This window comes from Augochlora pura, chromosome 4 (genome assembly GCF_028453695.1).
Source record: "Augochlora pura isolate Apur16 chromosome 4, APUR_v2.2.1, whole genome shotgun sequence".
NCBI classification, from domain to species: domain Eukaryota; kingdom Metazoa; phylum Arthropoda; class Insecta; order Hymenoptera; family Halictidae; genus Augochlora; species Augochlora pura.
Window position 1 is genome coordinate 27,091,716 of NC_135775.1, and position 19,499 is coordinate 27,111,214.

Consider the following 19,499-nt stretch of genomic DNA (forward strand, 5'->3'; position numbering starts at 1 on the left):
GAGGAATATCGCGGGCGATATTCCGAAAAGATAAATGTTCGCGCGAGATGTCGCCGCAAGCGGTGATTTCATCGTCTTCTAGTCGCAATTGTGCCACAGATATTTCACCGCTAAAAATCCGAATTACTTTTTGTCGATCACGTGCCAAGGACGAAAAGCTTTCCGGAGCCACGCTTTATACCCTCCTCCATTGTGGATGTCCACATATGTTCCATATAGGCGACGCCGCGCCATGCCACGAACAAGACAAAGGTTCTCACCCCCGTCCTAGTTTCGACCGTCGCTGGAACGCTTTTCAATTTGATTCGGTTGTCGTAGCACGGCAACTAACAGTTGATCCGCTCGCGCGGTCCTCCGAGTTCTAATAGAAGTTTATCGGGAACGAGACTCGAGTATTCGGGAACCGAGAATTCGGGCCGCGTTCCACGGGCGAAACGATGGGGAACCGGCGATATTAATGACAGTAAACGATGAAACTCGATCGGACAGCAACCGCGGCGAAAGGGGGTTGAGAAGAGGCGAAGGGGGTTGAGAAGAGGCGAAGGGGCGAAGAGGCGAAGAGGGGGCTGGTCGAATGTATCTTCGCCGCGAGAAGATGAATTCGCAGGGGGACGCGAGTCGAACAGCGCCCGTGGTACGGTTATTCGAGAGTTCGCTATGTGGAACGACATAACCGTGCGGCATTAATGCCTCATCGATCCTGTTTTTTACGGTGCGTTCGTTCTCGAAGCATCGGAATCGAGGGTATCTCCTCTCGCAGCTATTTTATTTATCGGTCGTCGAAATCCGCACCGACAGACGGTGCTTGCCCTGTTCGCGTCCGTCGCGTCTCCTCCCGTCTCCCGTCTCTCGGCTCCCGTCTCTCGTCGCCCGTCGCACGTTCCCCATCTCTCGTCGCCCGCCTCTTCGGCTCGACAAATCCCGCGATCTTTAATATTTACTGGCGCTCACGCTTCGGCCTCTACTACCTGTTCCCGTAAACTAAATCTCTCTCTCCGTCTCCTCTCGTCTACGAACGCGTATTTAGAGACGCCCGAAATTGGGGAGAAAAGGCAAGAGATCCGAAACTGAAATCGATCGACCGGCTTGGTCGTGGAGAGCAGAGAACCCAAGGAGAGACTGCGTTCTTTCTGGACGAAGCTCCCCGGACTCGTTATTTCGCAGTAATTTGGTGTCGTGTAAGTTATAATGCTCGGCTGGAACGCAACGGTCTTATTGAAACACGAAGCCGCGGAGCCACGGAGAAACGAGCGCCGCGACCCCGAGACCAGTCTTGTGGCAGCTCTCCCTGATCCGCGAGCCAAAATCTCGCCGCGCGCGGCGCTTGATGGACGATCCCGTATCGATCACACGCTCTTCCAAGACCGAGGAGCAGCCGAGCAGCAGTCGAGGAACCGAGAATTTCCCCGAGATGAGTCGCTCGAACGATTTGTTCCGGCGGCGGCGACGACGACGACGACCGAAACAACAACGCGCGCGCGACCAGCAGCAACGTTTTGAACGAGTTCGCAGGAACGTTCGTAACGAGAGGGACGCGCGAGACGACGCTTCCAGCCATGCTGCGAGCAACTCTCGAATGCGAAACGACGAACGAGGTGTGAATACGGCGATAGGTGGACACAAGAGGCCACACGAGAGAGAGCCTCCGGACAGCCACGAGAGGAGGGTGCGAAGACGAGATCGGGGCTCGGGGGCTCGGCTGCTACAACGGCGCTCAAAAGTCGCGAGACTACCCTCGCGAAGTTCGCGAAAGGTCGGCCTCCGTGCCTCCTTGTGCTCCAAAGGAATTTCGGGAACCCGGGGCTGCTGGCCGGTCGACCACGACCGGTTTCATTTTTCCGTCGTTGGATTTTTCCCTCGAAAAAGCAATCGGGTCGAGGTCGGCCGAACTCGCGACTCCGCGCCTCCCTCCCCGCGCCTCCTCGCTTCGCGTCGCCGCCAAAATCCTATGCCTGCCTGCCCGCTGGCTCCAAGAAATTCCGCATCGATTCCGGCGCCGCGAAAACGCGTATCGCGTCGAGCGAAACAGCCCGGAGCCGGTCGGACCCGCTTTCCAATTTTCCAAAGACCGGATGATCGTCGGGCGCCGTATCCTCCACCCTTTGGCTTTCCACGCCTTCGCGAGGCACCCGCGCTCGAGAGAGCAGGACAATGTCCCGGCGCTAAGCGGTTTCGGGGCGGCCACGCTCGCATCTCTCGAACGACACCCGACTTTTGAGCAGCAGTGTATATCGGTCGGTCCGCACTTAAAAGGTTAAGCGCGTTGCAGGGAGGCCGGTGGGTTGAATTTCTCCGCGGCTGGCGTCGCGGCGGCCCGCGTCGCGTCGCGTCGCCTCGCGTCGCGGCTAGGCAAGGAGACTCGTGCGCGGAGCGGGCGAGCGAGAGCGGGGGTGTGGGCGTCGTTGACTCTCGCAGGGGAGCCTCCGGCGGTGTCGATGTCGGTGTCGCTATCGTTGCTGGTGTCGGTGTCGATGTCGCTGTCGGTGTCGGTGTCGGAGTCGGTGTCGGTGGTGCTTGCAGGCTGGCTGCACAAGAGAAAAGAAGGTAACGCGCGGGACGGGGCAGGGGTGCGAGGAGCGTCGAGGGAGGGAGGGAGGGAGGGAGCGAGAGAGAGAGAGATAGAGTGAGAGTGTGTGAGAGAGAGAGAGAGAGAGCAGCGAAGGAGATAGAGAGGAACGGGGGTGGTTGGCGGAAGGCAGACGGGCGGCAGACACCCCATGCTTATCCCCGCCCCTCCGACGACTCCCGGTCCGTGACTCACCAAACCGTTAAGGGATGAAGCCGCCCTGCTTTCAATGTAACGCACAGGCGCGCACCACAGCAAAGACATTCGCGGATAGATCGGCTTGTACGCGCGCGCGCGCGTCGCCGAGCCCCCTCCGAGAGGCAGACGCGCGTACACACACGCGTGCACACGCGCTGACACGCATCGCCGTTTGGCTATCGTCGTTGCTCGATAGCCGCGATGTATCTCTTGTTACGCTCCTGCGCGCACGAGAGAGAGCGAGAGAGAGAGGGAGAGAGAGAGAGAGAGAGGAAGAGAGAGGAAACGCCGAGTAAAAGAGAGACGGACGGATGGAGAAATCTACCCTCTCTCGCGTGTTGTATTTCATCGGGGATCGGCTCGGTGTATGCGCCACCCTCTCCCCCGCGTAATACGCCGCCAGGCAGGTTGCACCCCCGCCCTCCAAGACACACATTTATGCGTTTGTAGGCACGCTCGCACGCTTGCACGCACGCACGCACGCACGCCTGCACTCGTTGTTACCGTTGCATGTAGCGCTCGGTGCATTACACCGCTGACTCCATCTCGCTCTATCTTCCTGCCTCTATTCCGGGTTTCCTCCTTATCGTTCGACCGTTTGCACTACACGCGCGACGACGACGACGTCGACGACGACGACGATGGCGACGACGAAGGGGTGGGCGCGGTGGAGATACCACGGGAGCAAAAAGAACGACCCGTCTACCGAAAAATCCACCCTCTGACCGCTGCGATCGCTGCTGGCTCTAGCTCTTTCCTCGTGGTCGTTCCACTTCGTTCCGCTTTCCTCCTTTTTTTTTTTTTTTTTTTTTTTCTCCTCTCCTTTTCTCTTTTTACCGTTTCGCTTTTGCTCATCGACCAGTCGTCGATCGACGATTAAAAGGACGCGTGACAGCGGTCTTTGAAGCGGCCTCACTGAATTTTTCAGGCTGGTCTCATCTCGGCAACCCTTTCCGTTACACCCTCGCTACTCTCGGCACTCTCTCGATTCTCTCGGCCGTCGATCGTATACAGTAATTTCCCAAATAGACGGTATATTTATCTATCTCCCGCGGGAGCTGCGGCTGTATGTACGAAATAGAGCGACCCTCTCTTGTTCTCCCTCCGGTCGCCCTCGTCTGCCTCGTCACCCTCTCGCGCGTCTCCCGGCTCCCTTTTGCGGAAGCGCACGGATTTTGCGGGTAAAGCTAAGGAAAAACGTTGTCTCGCGAGGCCGGTTGTCGGGTGTTGTCCCGCGCTCGCGGCTCGAACTTTGCCGCGTGGAAGTTCGGCTCGCGACAAGGTTCATCGGCGAACAAGAGCGGTCGAGGCGGTCGAGAGACGGGCGTAGCGAGGACGGTGATTCGGCTCGGCTCGGCGCGGACCGGCGCGGCCGCCCGATGGCAAGAGCATGGGCCATGGGAACTGACATGGGTCGCGGGGGAGTGGTTTGCGGAAGGTATTCAAAAAATCGATAAGTTCCGCAGCCACGGGACGGAGATGAACGAAAAGGAAAACTGCGGGAACGAGCTCCCGCGATTTCACGCATCGCGCGTTCTCACCCCTGCCCCTTCGCGGCTCCGTCTCCTTTCCTATCCGCCGCCGTCCGTGTCTTTCCGCGTCTATTCGCCACCCGGGTCGCGAGTACATAGCCTCTGTTGTTTTGCACGCAGGCCGAACGCTGAACGGGCAACCGTTGTTGGAGTTCCCGATGTCCAGCGGTGAACCGGCCTTGGAACCCCTCAGGATCAAGCGAGCTACCCTCTGGGCGAGAGTCGAATTCAGGCACGCCCATCACTATCAGCGTCACCGTGCGGGCCAGACCAACCAAAGAAACATCACTCTATGGGTATTCAGGGTACGTTGCGGCAACACGACGCACCTGCGTGGAAAGGTAATTTTCCTCGTCCATTTCTCTTTTCTCTTTTTTCTTTCTCTTTCCTCTTTTCTCTTTTCTCTTGTCTCTTGTCTCTTTGTCTCGTCTCTCGTTTACCGATCGTCGACATCAGTTTAGCCACGCACAGACAGATACCTGTCGCTGGAACAAGCGACGCTTTCGGTGTCGGCTGCTCGGCTGCTCGGCTGCTCGGCTGCTCGGCTGCACGGCTGCTCGGCCGCTCGGTCGACCGATCGATCCAAACCATCTTCGGCAACCTTCCCCGCGGATTTTCGGAGCTGCGAACGCGCTCTATCCGTGCCTGAAGCCCGAAAAGCGAGACTCTCGTTTTGCTCTCTTGTTACAGTTGTTACCTTTCCCGGGTGTTATTTCCAGGCATTTGCCAAAGCCGGCACGAGCGTGCGAGATCGTATTTCAGCGGGGATAGAAAAGGGGGGAAGAACGGACTTTGACGCTTTCATCCGATTTACGATTTCTATAAATTTAATCGCGTTAAAACGTGCCGCGATCTTAAGCCGCCTCACCAACAATTTGTCCAATATAACCGACTACGGTTGACGGGTTTCAGCCGATCGGGAAGCTTCGAACAGTATCCAGTCGGTGCGTGTAGATTCTAGATGGAGAGAAAAAAGAGAACGAAAGGATAGACTGATCAGGGAGAGGTAGAGAGAGAGAGAGAGAAAACGATGCAGTAGGTATACGTGTAGGACAAACCTTTGCAGTGGAAACAGAGGCGAATACATCGCGGCTTGGTTTCTCAGGAACTCGGGCAACACCTAGAGATGGTGACGTCCCTGGGGGTGAGCATCGGGCAGCTCGGCTGGCTAAAGTTCGACGTGACCAGGGTCGTGAACAGCTGGTACACAGCGAGCGGAGATTCGGCGAGGGACAAGTTGACGTTGCTGGTCGACTGCACCGGGTGCGGCTCCCACGTCTACGTGTCCACGTTCGACGGACACTCGCCGCACGTGATCGAGTCCTCCTTGAACGCGAAAGGTAAACCAGCTGGGTGCTCGACCGCGCTGCCGCCCTCGGATCTTTTTCGATTCTACGATCGGTCGACGATGTTTCCAGGTGCCGAAGATCCGGACAGGCCGTTCCTGGTGGTGCGGACGGATCCGGCGGCGGTGAAACGCGTCAGGAGACGGGCGGTCGAGTGCAGCGGCGCGATCAAGGGCCAATGCTGCAAACAGAGGTTCTACGTAAACTTTTCCCAGCTCGGCTGGGACGACTGGATCATCGCGCCTCAGGGGTAAGAATCAGTTTGGATGCCGGGGTCGGTCGGTCGATCCTTCTAGCTCCGGCGTAATTTGGATGTTCGGGCGAGCCGACCAACCGAGACGAATCCGCGATACTCGAACTCGTTTTGGTCGCAGGTACTACGCGAACTACTGCAGAGGGGACTGCGCTGCCGGGCACAGGACACCGGACACGTTCCTCAATTACTACACGCACGTGATCGAGGAGTATCGGAAGATGGATCGGCTGGCGGGCATGCAGCCGTGCTGCGCTCCCCTCAAGTTCTCGCCAATGTCGTTGATCTACTACGGTCCCGACTCGAACATCATCAAGAGAGATCTGCCGAAGATGGTCGTCGACGAGTGCGGTTGTCCATAAGAGACCGTGACGTCGCGTCGTTGCTTCCGTCCGGAGAAAATTCCGAGCCGCGCGAAACGTATAAAGGCGGTTCCGTTCTCGTTCTAGGTCTCGATCTCGATCTCGATTCCGTCGCGATCTCTTGCTGGTCGGTCTCCGCCGAGGTTCCCGGAGGTGTCTCCGTGGTGTTTCGTAAACCTGTTAGAAACAATTTATATAGACGAGCAGAAACGGAGAGCGGGCACGGGAGAGAGACGATGATAGAGATGGAGAGAGCGAGAGAAAATAGGGTGGAAAAGAGATTAAAAGAGAGGGGGACGGAGAGTAGGGGGGAGCGGGCGTAGACGACGATCTTTTTGATCGAAGTCCGTCTAGCGTGACGTTGGACACGTTCCAGACGAGCCTGGACGCGGTCCGACTTAGATTCGTTGGTAGTTTTACGGACGCGCTCCGGGTTCGTCTGTGAACCAATTGGAAACATGGCCAGACAAAATGTATCCCCGAACGTCCTCGAACCAGGTCCAAACGATTTGTTCTTACAAATTAGAGAAAGATCGGAATTTCCCAGCGATCGCAGGGTCCTGTGTATTTCCTAGCGAACGCGACGCCAAGCGAACCATCGCTCGAGTCGATCCTGCGAACAATCGTCGGTTTTAGGCGCAGCTAGTTTTCCCGACGACTCTATTCGCAATCGCTAGTAAAAACGTGGGACAACGTATGCTTGCCTGCCACTGTGTTTGTGTCTGTATACATGTGCTCCCACCAGAGACAGAAAGGGATCCGGAGAGAGAGGGAGAGCGAGAGAGAGAGCGAGAGAGAGAGAGAGAGAGAGAGAGAAGAAGTAGGAGAACAAGAGTAAACGAGATACGCTCGCAGTTGGACTGCCAGGAAAGAGTCTACCCAACGAGGTTTCTAGCTAGTACAATAAAATTGAATTACACTTGAACGTCGATGCGACTCGGAGCGACGAATGCGCGAAAGCGAATGTTGATCGAAAGAGAAAAAGCGAGGGAGGAAGGAGAGAGAGGGAGAGAGAGAATGGAATGAAAGGGACGAAGAGGATGGAACAGCGCAGAGGCAGAGGCGAGGCATAGAGGGAATCAAAGGGAAACCTCGATCAGTTAAAGAATAAGTATCTTTTACGAAATACCGAGTCTAATATAATAAAAATAAGTATAAGTATAAAGTTGGTTTCTAAGCGGTTAGTAAATTGTATGAAAGGAAAGGAAGTAAAGATGCGCGCAGGAATCAATCGAAATTCTTACCGAGAGCTTAGTCTTTTCTTATTAATTGCGCGCGTTACGGGAGTAGAGTTCAACGATGAAAGTCAAAACTACTGAAAGTAAAAGAAAAAGAGAAAGTGATTTCACATATTTATTATGTATATATTCTATACACGACGATATAAAGAACACACAAGGTGATCCAGGACGAGTAGCAGATACTTGAGCGCGGGTGGTTAAACCTTAAGATGTAAACGATAGGAAGAACAAAAAAAAAACGAAACACTCAATCCGATTGCCTTGTTTTTTACGCGTAACGTATGAAAGTATCCAGTAAACGATTTAGCAAAAAGGACAAAAGAGCTAGATATTGTTAAGTGCTCTACACGCGTATACATTTCTATGGACACATACTGCATGTTGATGTGTATGTGCCCGTACGAATATGAATACGAATACGAAAACGAATACGGATATGAATCCGAATCCGAATCCGAATCCGAATACGAATACGATTACAAATACGAATTATAAATAAGAATTTCAAGAAAATCAATTTATTAACATGAGGAATGAATGAACACTTTGAAATGCGCCAAGTCGCGGGGTGAGTCTCGTGTCAAAGACTGTCTTATTATGCTTCTTTCTCTTTTTCTTCTTCTTATAATATTTATCATCATCATCAACGTTATCATCAATATCAACGCCACCGTCACCCTCAGCGTCAATCATAATCATAGTCATAATCATAGTCATAATCATAGTCATAGTCATAGTCATAGTCATAGTCATAGTCATAATCATAATCATAATCATAATCATAATCATAATCATAATCATAATCATAATCATAATCATAATCATAATCACAACCACAACCACAATCACAATCACAATCACAATCACAATCCTAATCATAATCAATCAACCTTATATCATCGTGATTACGAACATCGCATCGTCAACGTCATTATCATCGACATCGACATCGTCATCGACATCGTCATCGTCATCGTCATCGTCATCGTCATCGTCATCGTCATCGTCATCGTCATCGTCATCGTCATCGTCATCGTCATCGTCACCGTCACCGTCGTCATTCTCGCCAACATCGTGTTCACCGGTATCGCCATCGTCATTATTTCTGTTGTTAATATTTTTACCATCGTCTTCGGCTTCGAGATTATGTTTATTATTATTGTTATTAGTAATATTAAAGAAGAATTAGTCGACGAAGCGTATGCAATTGTAAAAGGTCGACCGGGAGTGCCAGCGTGCGTGTACATGTTTCTCGAAAACTTTTCCATATTATCCGCCGGGATGCAGCGACTCGCGCGAATGCAATTGAAACACAAACTTACACACACACACGCAGAGACGCGGCGCAAGCACCTACGCACGCAAGCACGCATACGCATGCATACACGACACCCTGCTATCAACAATGCATCTTTATCTATCGAGCGTATTAGTCGTTACTATGGTCTCTCCGTATCGAGTTTTCCTTTCTCGTTTCTTCTTCGTACCGTGTATCGTGTATCGTATGTAAACTTGTATCTCGTATCTTCCTCTGCCATACCTCTCGAGTCTACGTACTTGTTTCGATTCGTTCTTGCCGGAAAGCATAGTCTTAGGGAACGTTCCGTCGTAAATCGTGCTTCGTTCGCAGAATGCGTCACGCTCGCGCAATACGTCCACGCGCTTACACACAGATGCACCGAAGAACTGCTTCAGGAGAATTGGTCGAGAGATAACGCGCGCACGTACGTTCCTCCCCTATGAAAAATCATGGTCGCCCGAATTCGCAGACTTCACCCCGTCGAGCTCGTCGCATACGCGCGGCGGACAGAGAGTCGAGATTGCCGCGCGATGGTGGTTACGATCGGAGATCGTGGGAAATCCGTATAACGAACAATACAACGTGACAATAATCGATCTCGGTAGCGGTCTCTTAGAGGAGAGGGCTTCGAAGCCATCGGGCCGACGAATTCCTCCTTTTCCCTGTTTCTTTGGTATTCGAGGTTTCGTTGTTCGGAACCGGTGCGCCGTCGATCGAACGAGCGAACGCACCGACGGCTCTCGTCGTTTTCAACGGGCAGAGCTTCGTTGCTAGTTTGTAGAGAGCTTAGGGCCGATAGGGCCATCCGAGGGGGACCGAACAGAGTATAGCCGATATCAAAGTCGCTCGTTCGACGACGCCGCGGTTCACGATATACCTTAGCTCGTTGTCGGTAGCACGTTCGAAGGCAAACTCGAAACAGACAAGACGGTTACGGAGACAGAACGCGACTCGACGCATCACGACCGCAGAGGAACCGCGCCAGTTTTAAGAAATGCGAGAAACGTATATGACATTTCTGTGGGATAGTTCGTTTACCCACGTAGCCTTACTGGGCCTTATTAAAGTACTATCGCGTTACTACTAAATTTAACTAGCAAAATAACGATAAGACGTAAGAGTACTCGAACATGCGGAAGAGAGGAAGCGAGCGAACGAAACAGAGAAACAATGACAGCGTAATAGATGGTAGAGCAAAAAAGGGCGAATAAGAAAGTAACGATATCGAAGGGCGAGCGCTAGAAAGAGAGATGCCACGACGACCAAATAGTCGGCGTATACTCTCGATTCGATCGATCATCCAAAATCTGATGGAAGAATGCACGACGTTGGTGAAAGCTTGTGTCCATTTGCAAGGGGAGCGAAAGATGAAAAAGAGAGAGAGAGAGAGAGAGAGAGCGTGTACGTGTGTGCGCGCGCGCATGTGTGTGTGCGTTTGAGAGAAAAAGGGAGAGAGAGAGAGAGAGAGAGAGAGAGAGAGAGAGAGAGAGAGAGAGAGAAAGAAGGAAGAAACGAAATATAGCATTTAACCGACATTCCGCCATTCAATCTAGCCAAAAACCATGATAAAACGAACAATAAGAAATTAATTGCGTCCAAAGTAACGTTTAAATGACATTTAAGCGAGCGTATTTCTAGTATCTTTAAGGGGCTCCTGTTCTTCATTACCATTTTCTTGTATTACTTCTACGTTTTACTGTTTCTTCTATTCCTTTTCTTTCACTTTCTATCTCTTTTACTTTTTCCAAGTTCATCTTCTACTACACTACTGCAACTACCATTGACCATCACTTCTTTTACTTTTTCTATCTCTTCTTATCTCTATTACTATGGTTAAAACTATTACTACTACTTCTATTACTGTTTCGACTACTCTTACTACTCTACTATTACGACTACTACTGCTCCTACTACTATTACTACTACTACTATTACTATTACTACTACTACTACTACTACTGCTACTACTACTACTACTAATACTACTACTACTATTACACTACTACTACTACTACTCCTACTACTATTACTACTACTGCTACTACTGCTACTACTATTACTATTACTACTATATAACTACTACTACTACCATCGTTTCTATTACTCTAATTACTATAACTATCACTACTGTCACCATTCCTACTACTACTGTTTCTATTACTCTGACTACTATTACTACCACTACTGTTTCTATTACTCTTACCATTATTATTACTATTAGTATTAACACAGAATACTTCTATTTCTACTTCTATTTCTACTACTATTACTACTACTAATGCTACTAGTAAAAGACCCCTGGCAAAGAGTTTCCGATCATATATACACTAATGCAAACTTCACAAAAACTATTCGCGCGTTAGAGTTATTATATGTTCTTATATGCAGGTAAGGCGAATGGGGGACGTAGGTGGGATTTAAATAAAGTACATAACGTCAAAATAACGCAATCTTTCATTTATTATTAAAAAGAATGTAGGGAGAAGAAAAATGTTATGTGCAAAAAAAGCTTTCTGATCGGTGGAATCGTTGGAGAAAAGTTGCCGCGTATGGCAGTTTCGCTACGTCGAGGCATTAATCTTGCATAGTTTTCGCATTACCATGGTGAAATTTCTTTCCACGACAACTTGATCGCTTGTCGTGTTCCCTTTTTAGTTTTTGGTCCCAGCCAAAAGTCTAATAATAATTTTCCGTGTCGTCAGTTTAGCATTGTCATCTTGGGAAATCGATCTGGGGAGTCTCAAAATCACTGTGCTATGCTTGGCACTAGCAAATCTTCGGAAATATTAAGATTCGTTGCTAAAAATATTAGAACGAGTAGAACGAGCATTTATCTTACAGTTAGTTACAGTTGAGATTCTTTAGATTACATTTACACGATTCCATTACCGTTTCACTTATTCGTTGACTGAAATGCTTCGTGTTCGAGTCGCTTCGACGATGAATGCGTTCATTTATATTTTTCCACCCGATGCCTTCGCAGAACAAACATTCGGCTTCTCCTCTTGTTTCTTTTCAACAATAAATGAAAGATTGCATTACTTTGTAGTTAACTGCTTTATTTAGATCCCACCACCTACGTCCCCCACTCGAGTTCTCTCTATGCAAGAATATTTTATAACTCGAGAAGAAACACTATCGTTCTTTGTGAACTTTCTGTGAATATCTATAGTCTTTGTGATTGCAAACCTTCTTTGCCAGGCATTGTATTGCTACTACTATTATCACTCGTACTATGATTACTATTACTATTAATACAGACTATTTCTATTTCTATTTCTACATCTATTACTACTGCGACCATTATAATTAACATGACTACTTCTACCTTTACTACTACTACTACTACTCCTACTACAATTACTAATATTACCGCTATTGCTACTATTATTATTAATACAATTACTTCTACATCTCCCCTTACTAGTACTGCTACTATCAGTACTACCCACTCTACCAATGGTTTCTATTGTTTAGTACCAGTTTGTTTTTCTAAAAGAAAGAACAAGTACGAGACCGAAAAGATTGTGAGTGCGTGAACAATTCTCTTCTAAATTCGATGAAGAGAGCGCGAGAATACGAATACGAGACTCCTTAAAGCCTTCAACGAGTTCAAGGATTGCATTTTACAAGTATCGCCCACTTTATTGTATAATATAAACGGGCTAATATTAACAATGCCGATAATAAAGTATAAAGTATAAAGTATAAAGTATAAAGTATAAAGTATAAAGTATAAAGTATAAGTTAAAAAGTTATAAAGTATAAAGTATAAGTTAAAAAGTTATAAAGTATAAATTAAAAAGTTATAAAGTATGAAGTATAATAGCGACCAACTTGAGAGTAATAATAAGAATAATGATAATAATAGTTTGGGAACAGCACGAAGAAGGATGCATCGAGGAAGAAACAAGTGAAAGCAAGGAGAAGAAATTAAGCGAAAAACCACGAAAACGTCGGAGCCGATTCGGAAGGCTGACAGTGGACCTAGTATGTACACGATTAAGTCTATCCTTCCTTAATTATCGGCTGCGTGGACTCTAATCGTAGAACACACGCGTGACAAAGGGAGGAGTGCAAAAGTGTTCGGGAAAGAGTGACAGATGAGAGAGAGAGGGAGAGAGAAGCGAAGAGAAGAGCAATGGGAATGGTGAACATAAAGGAAAAGATATAAACGATCGAACGGGCTAGCGGGTAGGATAGAACAATTTGGTCGAAATATTCGTCGTTTCGATCAACGAATCATTTTGGAATCAGATCGTTTTCTCATTTCCCTCCTTCCTTCCTTCGTTTCGTTTTTACCTTTGGCCTGCCATCATCTAGGTCAGTAACCTTGTATCCTCGCTAATTTTTTAAACTAATAAAAAAAAATTAAAATAATAAGAATTATAATTATCGTGACGAAGATGATAACGATACCAATGAAAACGATAAAGATAACGATAATCATAATTATAGTGGTAACGATAGTGACAGCAGTAACGATGACGTTAATGGAAGTGACAAATCGATAAAGATCATGAGAACGATCATTCTTACAATACTGATAATGGTAACAGTAATGGTAACGGTAACAATAACGTTAATGGTATTGCTAATAGTAATTGTTAATGATTGTGCTAATGGCAATAGAAATGACAATGGTAATAATAATGGTAATGGTAATGATATTGGTTATTGATAATGATGACGATAACGATAACGTTAACGATAATGATAGCGATAACGATACAGATAATGATAGCGATAACGATACAGATAAAGTTAAAGAAAAAGATAAAGAGAAAGATACAGATAATTGTAACGATAAGGGTAACGATAATGATAACAATAGTGATAGTGTTCTCTTTTGACGAGGTAAATCTTCTTGAAGATACCAGGGCGTATCATTATTGATAATGATAATCATAATAGTAATTATGGTAATGATAACAATAATAACAACAATACTAATATTAATAATCGTAATAATAATAACAAGCATAATAATAATAGTAATAATAATAATAATAATAATAAAATAATATAATGATAATTATATCGATATTGATAAACAAAAAAAATAAAGAGAGAAAAATCAAGAATAATAATACCTCTAGCGTTATCGTTCCTGTTTATATGAATCGCTTGTATATTAAATACATACGTGAACAAATTGTAAACGATATCACACGCCTACACAGGTTCACATGTCCACGAACACTTACGCAAACAGACACAAAGAACACACACGCACACGCCTTGACCATTTATATCGGTAAAAAAACATATTAAAAAAGCGAGTTTTCTATCTCTTTAAAGAAGCTATAATTATAATTGCAGAGATATAAATCGAGTTGCGGGGTTCGCTAATTCAGCTGACGATCGCAGAGAGCGGGAGATATATAATATATATATATATATTAGAGGGAGAGAGTGAGAGTGAAGCAGATAGGTAGATGGATAGATAGGTAGATAGGTAGACGGATAGATGGGGAGTGAGTGTGAATGAGAGAGAGAGAAAGAGATAGGAAATGAGGAACGAGCTGTTGGCTTAGGAAATGGATCGGATTTGTTTCGTATTTGAAAATGTGGTTTGTACATGTATGTGGGACGGTTCGGGCTGCCGTGTGTTGCGAGAGAAACGATTATTCTTCCTTTCGGCAGCCGTTTCGATGAGAAAATTTCGGGATCTCCACAGACGGTTGATCGACGACGAACGAGGTTGTAGCAAAGAAGCTCGAACGCACTCGCCGTGCTTGATGCAGTTGTTCTTTTGGCGACGGAGGCCTTCTATCGATCGTGATCACCGATTCGACCGGTACGGTCCGGTCCGGTCCGGTCTCGTCTCGTCCCCCCCCCCCCCCCCCCTTGTTCCGTCTGGTTGCCTAGCGTCCGCATCTACCCGATTCTACCCCGTCATCCGATCAACCGAATTCGTGCAACCGATTTGCCGGTTCGACGGATCAGCAGCGCGCGCAAGCTCCGTCAGATAGCAACCTCGATCGGGTTTCCGACAAAACTAGCTGCCCTGTTCTATCGGGACGGGGACACTTGGCTCCACGGTGCTTCCTCTGCTCGGGCTAAATCGCTTCGGCTTACTCCGCGTTCCGCATTAGATATCGGATAGGTCGACGAATCGGTCGGATCGGTCTCCCCTCGGCCCGAGCCACTTCGGTCGGCGCGAATCCGATCTCCGGTCACCGGTCCCCGGAATCGTCGAATCGAACGAATCGAACGGGTTGACCGGGTCGAACGGGTTCTCACGATCAGCCGTGCATTTGCAACGCCGATTATCAAAGTGCCTTAACGACAAAATCGTACGCGTGAGTTTTCACGAGCGTCCGAAATAGAATGGAACAGAATGGAACTAGCGAAAGGAAGAATCTCGCAACGATCCGCAACGATCCATCGATCTAGGTCTAGGCAAAACGAAAAAAAAAAAAAGAAAACGGTAAGAAACGTAGCCATTCGTATTCGTTAGACGCAACTCATTGTAAATACCTCGATCGCGCTAGTAGATCGGCGACGATCAACGGTTGAGGAGAGGAGCTGCGATCGTGCCTGGTATTCACCGTCGGTGACACGAACGAGATCCGATTGGCTGCCGACGGAATTCGGCGGGAGTCTTCTCGCTTCTCGATTTTCGATGCTCGCGTCGGACGAGGCTCGCGGGGCTCGCGCAAATCGAGACCCGAGAATCAATTTCGGATAATCGATCGGGCGAGATCGCGTCGATCCGGTCGAGAAATTCGTTTCGCCCGACTTTGCACCGCCGGCAAAGTCAACGTCCGATTCCGACCGTTCGCACACACCCCGTTCGAGTTACGAGCACCGCGGCGCGCAGTCCTCGGCGCGCTCCTGCAACCGTTTGTTCTCGGTCGGCTCGAATCCCGGCCGAATGTGAAAATATTCCTTTCGTTCGAGAACGCGCCCGGACGTCGATCCGCGAAACCTCGCGAATTTCCGTTCTTCGTCGACCGACCAAGGAATTATTCTGCCGACGCGAATCGAAGCAATTTCGCTCGATGGTATACAATTCACAGAATTGCATACGTTCTCGAGCAACGATCTCAGGTCGATCACGGTCACAGAAATCACCGGGAAACGGCTGAACGTTCCTTGTTCGTCGCTCGTCGCTCGTCTCTCTCTTCTCTCGCCCCGAGGTCGTCGTTCCACGCGCAAAAACGAGAGAAACGCGCGACGCATTCTAGAGAGCACGGCCGCGCTCTGTTCGAGGATCTCCATCGATCCGCGATGATCCGAGAACGATCTCCTCTCTGCGAACGTCGTGCCCGCGACCGCGACCGCGACCGCGAATCGTTTCACGGCAGGCGAATCGTTCGGTTCGTGTTCTACTTGTAAATATGCCCCGGGACGACGAACCGTTCGCGATCGGCTTCGTTTGTAATTAAACCACGAATTAATTCATAAGCGGGCGTATATCTGTATTTATTCCTATTATTACGGTGAATCGTGAAACGCTTTAGCCAATGTTCGGAGCGTGTGTTAATCGATTTACGCGCATTATTATTGTTATAACGATATAATTGTATTTACTTTTATAAAATAATGTCGGGTATTGTAATTAAAATTCTATACTGAAATTGCTCTGTATCCAATGAGAGACGAATAAATAAAACGGTCGATATAACTCTTTCTCCGTCGTCGATCTCGATAACGAGTTCCCGCTTCGCCCAGTAGTACGAGTCGACCGCAAATTTTCGCTTCCCCGGCTTATTATCGATTCGTACTCCTGCGCTGATACGTGCTTCGCGCAGCGCCGTTCGAAGCAGCGGCGAAACGGTCAAACTGTTACCCGTATCACCGACCGTCGATTCCGGCTAACAGTTTCACCGTTTTCCCGCGACGCGCCCCCATTTATCAATCGTTCGAAAACGGAAAAACGGAAAATGGACAAATGGAAAAACTGAAAAACGGAAGCACGAAATAAAGTCCGATATTTTTACCAATAATTTACCGATATTTCTGACGTTTAAACGAGAATCGAAGTCTCGTTTCTATCGTGACGCGCTGTACGATTCGCGGAGCCACGAATCCATCGATCGCCCAGCTTCGAACGATCCGAATGGAAATATTAATTGTGATTCGGTTGCTCTTTTATATTCCAGCCGAATTAAGCTTCGATAAAGGATTAGTCTGTAATTTGCAAACGAGGCTTCGCCAACGTTCGACGTACAAAATCGTTCCATCGTCGAACAACGAACGTGTTACAGGGACGCTGGAAAAGTGGTGGAAAATACCTGGGCAATGTCGGATATCCGATAAAAAAGAAAGAGAATCTCGCTGATTCTGCGATCGGAGCCACGCGGCCGTAAATGGCTCCGCGGAGAAAGGTGAGCGCGCGGCGAGGCGGTTTTTCTTAAAAACCGGTAGGAACACTTTCGGGGAAGTGAAATTTCCATTATCCCCGCGATTCGATGGTTCCCGGGTTACGGGGAATCGTCGCGCGCGATCCCGCTTTCGAGCGTTGCTCGCAGGTTATGCAATCGTTGGATCGCGTCTGCCGAATTTCTAGTCGACAGCTTTCTCGTGGAAAAATCGCGCCGGGCTTCGAACGATCGCCGAAAGTCGTCCGACGAGCGAGCGAACACCGATGAGATCCATGGGAAGCGAGGGGAACCTCGTTGAACGAGGAATGGACGGCGGACGCTCGCGAACTTTTTAAACAATCCTCTAAAAAAGTTGTCCAGTCGCCGTGACAAAAGTCAGAATGAAATTGTGGTCTTCCAGATTCGCAAAACGCTAAATAACTATAACTATACTATACTGCCATCATTTGATCGCGATCTTAGCTGTGCTAATAACGAACACAACCGTTTCTCCTTTGAGAGAAAATATTCTCTGGCGACGTTCTGTCCTCGAATAGAATGATCTTCGATTAGGCGATAGGAACCCTTCGACAACGGTCCCTTTCGAATTCGTTTAAGAGAAGAGGGACGGGAACGGGGAACGGGGGCAGAGCTTGTCCTTGTTTCCGTAGGTTTCTACCTCGTCTCCCGCGAGATCACGAGATCACGAGATCAACGTGATTAATTAGAGAGCCTGGCTGCGCCCTTTTTAGCCGGACATTTGTTCTGGGTTAGGGTGTTAGCCGGAACGGTCGAAGGCGCGCAACAAGTGTCGCGGCGAGTTTCCTCTCTCGGATGGAAACGCGGTCCGATCGCTGAAAATTCCATTTACAGAGGCTGGGACCGATGGGAGATAGGAGCCCGACGTCCGAACAGGTCCGAGCTTTAATCGAGCAGGCCGAGAGCCGGAAACGAGGCTGGCGCGGCGCTGGACGAGCTGGATGCCGGATATGCTGTCCGCTCGGCGCGACTCTCTAATTCGTCACGCCAGCTTTTCGCTGATTTCTTAGACTTTAGATAACATCGCCTAAACGTCCCCTTTAGTGGAATCGAACGAGCGATTCTCGTCCGTCCTCCGCGAGCTCGTCGTCTCCACCCACGCGACTACGGCTTACCAATTTCGGAGGACCGTTTCGGTGCCATTTCAGGACCATTTTGTGCGCGTGTAGAAAATACTGTTCGCGCGACGACCGAGAGAATCTCTTCTAAAACGTGCGAACTAGCAGCGAGAACGGTTCTCCAGGCCGCATGGATCGCTCGGCGAATAAAATGCCGATCGTCCCATGGAAGATTGTCCTCTCATCGCTATTCTTTTCCTCGCGCGGCGGACTTTTACGAGGTCCGCACTCGGCGGGTTCCCGATCGGGACCGCGGTTATCCCGTGAGAAATCGAACACCGGCGAGCTGAAAATTTAAAAAATTCTCGCACCTCGAAAGGCGGACCCCTGCGAGATGCTCCCGTCGCGGTTCTCGATCCCCTCGATCGATTCTCCCGATGACAAATTCATTCGCACTCTCGGCATAAAGATTTGAACGAGCTTGTTTTCGAGAAAGTAGCGAGCAGCCTTGCTACTACAACCAGTGGCTCGCCCCTGCAGCTTGATTAAACGCGTCCTGCAAGTTGCAATAATTGCGGGGCCTTGTGAAAAATTCAATGGCCGGTTGGGTCACCCCGAGCAGCTGTGCCTAGGAATTTTCCACTTTGACGTCGACACGGGGGAACGCGATGCTTCTCTGCGATTACGTTTTATTATGTTACTCCGACAATGGGGGAGATGGTATAATTTTGAATTTTCAATAACCATATGGTATAATTTTCATTTTTTTTTCTCAGTAATTTGATATAATTATAAATCTTCAATTGTCTACTCTAAAGCGGCGAAGCTGAGCATCCATGGAAACGTCACTTTAATTTCCAGTCAATGAAATCGCGTAGGCGCGGCGTTTTCATGGTTCTCGGGACCGTCCGAGGCATTCGACTCGGGAAAGTTCGCTTTTCCAAGAGGGCGTGTAAAAACTTGTAAGGTGTGTTCACCCCGCGGGATCTTTTACACCCCGAGAAGAAACTTGAGACAGAACTTTCGCTGTAGCCTCGCCGTTTAAGACGTATAGCGCGGCTCTTGGTTCTGGTAATTTCTGAAAAGTGGGAGGCAGGAGAGGGTGCTCTCGGAGCGGAGAGGATACACGGTGTGGGAGAGGGTTTTCGGATTTTAACCCTTTGCACTCGAAGCCATTTTAACTGCAAATGAAAAATCATTTTTCTGACTTTTAGTATTTCCATCTTATACAACAAAATTTATTCTATGCGTGTGAAATTGAGTCTCGTGACTCATATAACAGTTATACTTTC

The 19,499-nt window shown here is 48.5% G+C and overlaps 1 protein-coding gene across 2 annotated transcripts in view; it reads left to right on the forward strand.

The window, feature by feature from the left end:
* The window catches only part of Actbeta (inhibin subunit beta), a 27,741-nt gene extending 17,443 nt beyond the window's left edge, over positions 1-10,298 (forward strand). Inside the window, exons 2-5 of one of the 2 annotated variants that reach the window (XM_078178136.1) lie at positions 4,417-4,637; positions 5,402-5,636; positions 5,715-5,892; positions 6,017-10,298. In XM_078178136.1, coding sequence (XP_078034262.1) covers positions 4,417-4,637; positions 5,402-5,636; positions 5,715-5,892; positions 6,017-6,257 — 875 coding nt within the window. In that variant the 3' untranslated portion in view covers positions 6,258-10,298. Of the gene's footprint in view, positions 1-4,416; positions 4,638-5,401; positions 5,893-6,016 lie in introns of both variants that reach the window. The other variant, XM_078178135.1, reaches the window with a different exon arrangement.
* Positions 10,299-19,499: the final 9,201 nt, after the last annotated feature.